The 9,046-nt window shown below is 34.2% G+C and overlaps 1 protein-coding gene across 9 annotated transcripts in view; it reads right to left on the bottom strand.

The window, feature by feature from the left end:
* Positions 1–604: 604 nt before the first annotated feature.
* Positions 605–9,046, bottom strand: part of LOC110682332 — a 49,784-nt gene continuing 41,342 nt past the window's right edge. For 5 of the 9 annotated variants that reach the window (XM_021858661.1, XM_021858662.1, XM_021858654.1 and 2 more), the window contains 10 exons: positions 8,128–8,667; positions 6,913–7,090; positions 6,605–6,747; positions 6,396–6,522; positions 5,569–5,790; positions 4,566–4,916; positions 3,215–3,373; positions 2,800–3,075; positions 1,365–1,647; positions 605–1,005 (listed from right to left, as the gene is read on the bottom strand). In XM_021858661.1, coding sequence (XP_021714353.1) covers positions 1,495–1,647; positions 2,800–3,075; positions 3,215–3,373; positions 4,566–4,916; positions 5,569–5,790; positions 6,396–6,522; positions 6,605–6,747; positions 6,913–7,090; positions 8,128–8,667 — 2,149 coding nt within the window. In that variant the 3' untranslated portion in view covers positions 605–1,005; positions 1,365–1,494. Of the gene's footprint in view, positions 1,006–1,124; positions 1,231–1,358; positions 1,648–2,799; positions 3,076–3,214; positions 3,374–4,565; positions 4,917–5,568; positions 5,791–6,395; positions 6,523–6,604; positions 6,748–6,912; positions 7,091–8,127; positions 8,668–9,046 lie in introns of all 9 variants that reach the window. The other 4 variants (XM_021858656.1, XM_021858657.1, XM_021858655.1 and 1 more) reach the window with 4 other exon arrangements.

Genomic DNA, 9,046 nt, shown 5'->3' with positions numbered 1-9,046 from the left:
ATAGAGAAAAAAATTACTACGTAATTGATGGTAGCTCTATAATTTTTCCTTCTTTCCTCATATATTAACCACTAAACACTAGTGCTATTATTTTTTAATTTTATTTTAATTATGAATTTAATTAGAATATATAGCATCATGTCTTCTACGGAGTAATATATATGGTCAAATATTTTATTGCTAAAACCGTGCATCGCACGGGACTAACCTAGCTTTGTATTAAATATGAGTCCCACCTTGTTCATGTTCAAGTTCATTTAAATTAGGCGAATCCGAACACGATCCCGAGCTTTCAAGCAAGCTCAAAAATCTATTCAAGCTCAGCTCATTTAGTACACTATATATTCGCGAATGGTTCGTGAACAGCTCGTTTATTAAACAAGTTTATAAATGCCATGATGATTGGACATATATGTTGTTTTATTTACCATTTTGCCATTTGATAGATATTTTTGTTAAATTCCTTCCTTTAGGGTCTTAATTGTTAAACTCGCCCTTGCTGGGAATAAATACAAGTTGTACAGATTATACGAGAGTGCTTTCACAACAGCTTAACTACCTTCACCACTAGCTAAAAAGAAGGGTTTTCACAAATAAAATCATGTCTCAATGAACTCAGCAAATGAGAAAATTCGCGCTCAAGCTTGATCAGAACAAAATTTACTTATTTTCAACTACTTCAGTTAGGTATAAATGGGCTCATTAGCTCATTAAGCAAAAAAGCCAGTATGAATAATCACATTGACTGTTCAAGTGAATTTACATACATGGTTGTACTATGGATGTATAAAAGGAAAAAAGAAAAAAAAGAAGGCTCTAGAGCTCAATATAACCTATAGCAGAAACATCTGCAGCAAATCATGTACAACTGTACAAGTAATGAACTCATAATTTTATGTACAAACGCCTTGCTGTTTCAGGAAGGGGTCAAATAAATCTCCCCCCTGAGGAAGTCAGGAAGCTTAACATCACATGAAGACTGCTGTAGCTGTATTTCCTCTATACCTGGGAAGAAATGATGAAAATTTGGGTTAAAAACTTGACCTTATCAGGATATACAAGAGCTATAGTGATTTTTTTTATTTTAATTTTTTTTGACAAAAAGAGCTTTAGGAGTTGATAACCTGTATAAGACGGTTTGGGAGAGATCAAGCCAAACAGAAAATAATACGTAGTATAAAATATGCCCACGTCCAATTTCTAAGATAAATGATATCTATGCATATTTGCCTAAAACAAACCATCCAGATTTACTCAGCTCAATTAGTAATCACAACTCACAAAGATTGGCTTTGTGAGCTCAAAACCTTGCAAACAGATGAGATCAACAAAATCATCAGACAGTATAAGATTTTTACCATTACCCTTTTGGATAGAAAGTGCATGTACAAAGCGTGCCAGAATTGGAGAACTCCAACATGATTTTACATACTGATGGTGTATGTTTGGGAGGCTGGATTAATCAAGCTCCATGACAGTTGGAATAACTTCGCTCTAGCCAGGGCTACTTCCAAATAATGACCTTGTAGGAACTGATGCTGGGAATTGTCCTGTAGACCACACACTAACCCCTTCCTTGGGCACTGAATCTCCATTTGCGTGATCAGCCTTTGGGGAATAAGGTCTTGTAACCTTTTTGAGGGGTCCCTGAATAACATTTGAAAACATATGAAGCATTATATAATATATGATTGACACTCCAACAGTCTACAGCTATGTAATGAGACAACAAAAAAAAAAAAAAAAAAAAAAAAAAAAGCAAAAAATAAATAAAATAAAATTACAAAACAGTGCATATGCAAGTACTGTTAAGGGAAGCAGCAGCAAGAAAGACGCCAATAAAAGAAATAGCAGCATATAAAAGGGATAGGAACATATAAAAGGGATAGGAACATATAAAAGGGATATCAACATATAGAAGGGAGTCTGTGTCCTGCACTTCTACACAAACCAAACTACCTTAATTAAAAGTACCAACTAATTATACCTTATCTGGGGAGTTGCTACTTGCTCCAGCAGAAGGGGAATACTTTAAACACTGAAGAGTTTAAGCAGAATCATTACAAAGATTTTCTTGCAACATCTCTAACGCACGAAAAAAAAAAAAATATTCCAGTAGATTCACATAATTTCCAATTTGGGCATTTTGGGGTATTCATATTTTAAACTGCTGAAGATGTCACACAGAAAGATAAATGGCTTTTCAGAGTTCAGAATATCAAATAAGAACTGATTACCTATCCAATAATCATTGTCACAAATTATTCAGATTATTTTGGGTAGTTACTCCGTTTATAAAAAAAGCAAACAGTCCCTTATATCTGATCCTGAGGGGAACCTTACAATCTCAGGCAGGATCTCGATTATGAAATCTTTGCTTCCAAAAGTGCCTCAACTCGAACAAGAAGCATTCAAATATAGCTAGAACAACAATTCTTTTCACTCATAAATACCAAAGAGTTTCACTCAGACAAGAAAACATTCTGAGGAGCTTCATCTCTTCACATAGACACATACACAAACTGACAAACCATTAAGGTTAACCACACAGAAAGAATCAGGCATTGATTTTCCTTTCCCATTATTCCAATACTATCATGATTGCATCCAATGACACAAAATTTTCAACCCCCACCCCTAGATGGCCAAACCTTGATGTAATAATTCATTTCTTACAGTAAGCAGTTAAAGCATTTATGTCCTCCAATAATAAGGAGACCTCTGACCCAAAAAATAAAGACAAAGAAAAAGCAGAAAAAATTGAAAATATTATGACTGATAGGCAGAACTCATCCTCACCTTCGACTTATTAGGTCCATAGGTGCTCATTGCTTGCTCAATTGCAGCATAAACCTTAAAAGCTTGGTTAGAATCACGGTTGCATCTGACTTTACGAAATTGATCCTTGGTCTCTATTGACTTGGTTTGAAGGTATAGGATGACGCGTGAAGGTGGTGCATTGGGTTGGTCTTTCTTTCCATGAGTCAACTCCATAGTTACCAAGTCATCCCATATAACATCCCATAGTATTGAACACGGATCTTTGGCTGCACTGAATTTAATGTTCAAGGGCTGCTGAAATTTTTAAAAAAAATGCAGAATCAATAATTCAGAGTCTTGGACACTAGCAAGATTAGTATTGAAAAGTAATGCCTGCAGTAAAATTATACAAACAGGATGAACAACTGCCCCATTTTGCATAATTCCCACTTACTTGCAGAAGTACAGCTCTACGATGGGTGACTATAAAGATTTTTCCTTTAGGAAGCATAAAATGGTCTTCATAGGCATCTGATAAAGCAAACTTCCCACGCACTTTGAACAAATCAACCTGGCGAAGAAAAGAGCCTGATTCTGCCAGCTGTAGTATAACCTTCATAATGAAAACATAAAAAAAAGGTGAGTTCAATTGAGTTTTACATTGCTATAACATAATAATATAATGACACAAAATATAGACGTAGTGTGAATTCAATCAGCCCTTGGTATCTATATTTAGGCTTACATGAAAGATTATCATTATTTGTAGTGCATATCTTGCCAGGAAAACGACAATTATAATATAATATGTAAAGTTCTAACTGCTATTTTAAGCATAATTAGGATCATTTTTCTCTAATCTTAGTGCTTCTAGCCTCAAAATTTCTTATTTTCACTTTTCATACACTTTTTTTTTTTTTTAAACAATCACTTTTCATATACTTGAATTTAGTGGATTAACAAATTTTCATCCTTTTTAATTTTTATTTTACTTTTATATATTTTCACACCGCCTTTGAATCATTTTATTCACATTTCCTTTTATTTCATTCATATTTCATCTTGTAAACCTTGAATTTACCTAGGTTTTGTTTTCTTTTTACTGGTATGATAACCCATCTAATTAGAAGGAAAGCCCAAGTAGGAGTGAAGCCCCACTTTAAATGAGAACAGACGGCAGCCCTAATATTGTAGTATGTAAGGTTAGTGTTTGATCCTCTCCCTATCATCGTTCACTTAGACCTTATAGTTTAATGACAATTGTTAGTTATTAGCTTATTTCATTTTTGTTTAAGTTGGTAATTGACAACTTTCAACCCTGTTTAACTTATTATAAGTAACACTCGGTGGTAATAGGCCAGTCTGGTAGCTTGAGCTCAGGAATCAAGTTAAATGACACTATTTTCCTTCATACTGTATTTTCCAAACTGGCATTAATTTGAGTTTGTGACAAAATCATGAATTAATTGGTGTTATTAATGTAATATTAATGCTTAACCTCCAATTTTTTTTGATGTACCCATATACAGTAGACTCTATTTTCTAGGAGAGTTGAGTAAGAAAAAGGTGGATAAAATAAGAGGGGGGGGGGGGGGTCCAAAGGTGGGTAGGTGTAACCATGTAAGAAAAAGGGGAATAAAATGAAGTGGAAATGGGACATACCATAAAAACAAAAAAAGGGTGGAAACATCAATAAGAAACACAGAAAGTATATAGCTTCATATCATGTTTTTGAAAAAAAGGGAGCAATAAAGACGATCCTCTTCTAATTCAATAATAACATGCAAATCAGAACCACAAATTACCTGTCCTTGTGCTTTATACTCATCATAAGGTCGAAGCAGGTTATCACCACTTACTACACGTGGCAATCTCCTCCGTAAAAGTTGCACTTCAGAAGTTAAAGCAGCTTGTATTTTCATTCTCATTGCATTGGCACCCTCAGTAGTTTTTGCAATAAGATCCAGCACACCACTCACTGGTTGCGCAGCAACACCTATTATTCCTTTTCCAACACCTTGAACGAATCCCTCAACACCAGATGATTTTGCACCCTCAATAGGCTTTGTAAACATTCCCGTTACTCCTCTAAATACACTTTTTGCTAGTGCTCCACCTCCCTCTCGGACAACATCACCGAAGTCTCCCACTTTCTCCTGCAATAAACACATTAAAATGAGGCTATTGCTTCTGGACATATAACTTGACCATTCATTTTATTATTAAGACAATCTGCTACTCATGAGCTCAAAGACGTCTTATGGAAAACACAATTCTGTTGCTTTAGGTAATGAATGTAAGGAAAAATACAATGCATCTGCTTCGTATAGATATAAAAGAAAAGAAAATATACAGTGATTTCTTCACATTTTAGCCATCAGTCCTAAACCTGATTATTATCAACACTCTGCCTAAGTTTCCATATGAAAGCTCATCTTTGTCAGACCTGACTATTGGAACTTTATAAATAGTAATAGGTTGAAATTCCTGAAAAGATTGAACCTTCAGTATTAGACTATGTTAATTATTACTTCGAATCGCATTTTAAATTGACAATGATTAAGGGGTTTCATGGCTTCCACAAGATTAAAAAATCTAGATTCTTAGTTTATTTTCCAGCAACAATTTGTAATACTACCCAGTCCATCAGCTCTCCCAATCAACTAGAATATTAGAAACTAAGTCAATCCTACTCATGATTTTACAGCAGTGAATTACAAAACAGCGAAATAAATCAACTGAATTCTGTGTATACCAAGCAACATAATTGCCAGGAAAATATAAAGGTTTAGATATAAGCAAAAAAACCTTGTTTTGTCTGCTCTGGATAAATTTCTTATCCATTGATATTGCCGCAGCACCTTTACTCATATGTTCAAGTGCACTGCTTGCATTCCCAAGTATATCAACGCCAGAAAGCAGCTGAAGAGGTTGACTAAGCAGATCCTTCTGAATATTTGAGGTAGCATTACTGATAATAGCACTTTGTCGCATAGAAACATTTTCCACAAACCTCTGGTGTATCCTCACCTAATTATTACAGGACAAAGTGTCAATCAGGATCGCAATCTTAGTTTCAAAATTGTTATTGAGAAACAAACACCACCACAAAACAGAAGAGTAAGGGCATGCTTAATAAGTGGTGTGTTCATGGCTGCTGTAGGAACATCAATTGGTAGCGTCTGATCAGACCTGGGTCATGATGTAGATTCAAACCCTACGCTGATCCAACAGGTGTAATAAAATAATATCAATACCCAGGTGGCCAAATCCATAAGGATTATCTTACAAAGTGGTTCTCAAACTTAACGACTTTACAATTTTTTAGTGGACCAATCTTCTGCACCTTAATTATATGTAATACCTCTGTTTCTAAAACTTCTCAAAACTTTCCTTCTCGTCTTTTTCAGAAACTTCAAACACTTTCAATTTATATTTGTGAAACCGTTAATACCACCTTACCCCACTATATTCACATTTTTCCACTCACTCTCTTACTTCATCAAACTTATTCAAACACCCACCTTCCTTTTTACACTCTCTTATGATAGCCTACAATGGAAAGAAACTCTTATGATAGCCTACAATGGAAAGAGACTCCAACTAAAGACAATGATTAAGGAAACATTTCTTACAGGCATATTTTCCATATTCCCCAGTGCTGTCATCAAGGATGCCCAAAAACCAAGGACACCCTTTGGTCGTTGAGTTGGTGACATAATCATTGACACCTTCAATCGTACTTCCGAGATGTCAAGAACCCTATAAAAAAAATAATCAAGAAGTTAGTAGCCGCAACAGTCGAAACATGATCCAACAATACAGTTCAAACAACTTCTCATACCCAATTTGGATGATTGGATCAATGGAAACAGCATTTGTCTTTGCAGCATTTATCCTATTCAGGTTAATCTGTTGAATCATCTCATGAAGGCGCCATATGATTGGCTCGTGAACATTTATTAAAAATGTAGAGTTGTCACATCCCTGTTCCAAATCATAAGATGACAATCAATTCCAAAAGATTGATCACAAGGAAAAAAAGAACTCCCCCCCCCCCCCCAAACCCATATAAATGGGGAAAAAGGAAAACAGAATCTTAGCATATTAGGGGTTTTTAAAAGGAAAAAAGAATATAGATTGAAGAATTACATGGAATCCTATATAAGGATAGACACACAAATCTAGTGACCCATTTGATTGTGATGTCACAGAGAATTTTAAGATATAGTCAATCTCCTCTTTGACCTTCTGCGGTCTAAAAAGAACTGGCATGGGAGCCAATGGGAGCTGATTGTCCACTTGAAGTCCACGCATTTTCAATTTAAATCTGCAATGAAAAGACAATGCCCAAGCTCAATCAGTGGTCATCAATAATGCAACTATTATTGGTGCAAATTAAAAAGCAATTTAGATCACAAAAACAACAATACATTGAACAATCACAAGAGCTAAGCTTAATCAAACTACAACATAACACAGTACCAATGACCTATGAACTAAGCTTAATCAAACTAAGACATAGCATATTTCTAGGAAAATACTCGTACAAAAAAGTTCAACTGCAAATATAATATGTACTTCATCCCATACATATAATGCTAATGACCAAACACATGGATAAAGAAAGACAGTAAATATTACTGTCCAAATTGACTTGATAAAAGTAACCATGTGTTAGTGCTCTACACTTTTCATAAAGAAATCAAGGAAATTAGAAAATAACTTTTAAGTGTGGTAAATTAATGCATTAAATATACAAAAACATAATGAATAAAACTATACAGTTGAAATAAACCAAAATGGAAAGGAGGACAACTACTTAAAGACAATCAATTTGAAATTTGATCCTATTCTGAAAAGCTTTCTTTACATCAAAACAATGGACTACTTAACCCGTCCTCTTGATAATAATCCCAGGAGAAAAACAGAGGGTGCGACTCAGTTAGAAATATTCAAAATATTATTGTAAAGGATATATATATATATATATATATATATATATATATATATATATATATATATATATATATATATATATATGTATATGTATATATATATATATATATGTATATGTATATGTATATGTATATGTATATGTATATGTATATGTATATGTATATGTATATGTATATGTATATGTATATGTATATGTATATGTATATGTATATGTATATGTATATGTATATGTATATGTATATGTATATGTATATGTATATGTATATGTATATGTATATGTATATGTATATATATATATATATGTATATATATATATATATATATGTATATATATATATATATGTATGTATATATATATATGTATGTATGTATGTATGACAGTAAGCAATCAAGTGCATTATGACCTACCTACTAGTCCCAGAGCCTAAGCCAGTAGAATGTGACAGAAGAAGATTCTGAACTGACAAATAAAGAATTTCTTCTGGTGTATGGTCAACAACAGACAAACCAAGCTCTGAAAGCTCAACAACTACATGGAATTCGGCACTCGAGGTAGATGAAGGATACTCATACTCAGGTTCAGCACTGGGAAGGGGTGATACAGATGATGGAATTCTTTTCTGCACACCTGGTGCAGGATCATCTTGAGGCATCCAATCACTAAGTTTAACCACATTCATCTTCTCTTCTTTAACAATGGCCACACGTATAGCTCTAGTTGGTCCGTCTCCAACATTCATGGGCTGGTGATCAAATACCTCATCTATATTGTATTTCACTGCCCTCTGTGGATCAGATCCATCTACAAATAACTCTAACAAACGCCGCCTTCCAACATCTTCCCATAGATATGAAGCGGCTGCATTTGGAGGAAGGCACCTCCACGAATCACTAGTTCCATCAACTTGGCGGAAGTGAATGGGGAAAAACATAGAACGATTCTCAATCCTGGCAAGAGACAGCTATTAGTCACTTACGCCCATAAATACCAGGAACAAAAATGATATACACGCATATAATACTGAGAGCAATACACTGGCAAGGAAGGTCACAAGTTGCAATAGTTCAATACCTTCACAAGTGAAATTCACAATACAATATGACTTCCATCATTCAATTCAAAGTAAAACTCCTAATTCTTAAGTTTTTATAATAAATTGAGATGGATCAAATTCGAAATTCCCCAAATATCACGGTTATTCAGATTTTTAAACCAAGAATTGCGCATAGAAAGGCCAAAAAATTATTGCAGCATCCTAAAATAGTACAGTACTTACTTTAATCTCAAGTTCTCAACAATAGCTGATGCTCATAAGCCAAAATGGAA

This window comes from Chenopodium quinoa, unplaced genomic scaffold (assembly GCF_001683475.1).
Source record: "Chenopodium quinoa cultivar QQ74 unplaced genomic scaffold, ASM168347v1, whole genome shotgun sequence".
In the NCBI taxonomy this organism is placed as follows: Eukaryota; Viridiplantae; Streptophyta; class Magnoliopsida; order Caryophyllales; family Amaranthaceae; genus Chenopodium; species Chenopodium quinoa.
This window is presented reverse-complemented; position numbering and strand designations above follow the sequence as displayed.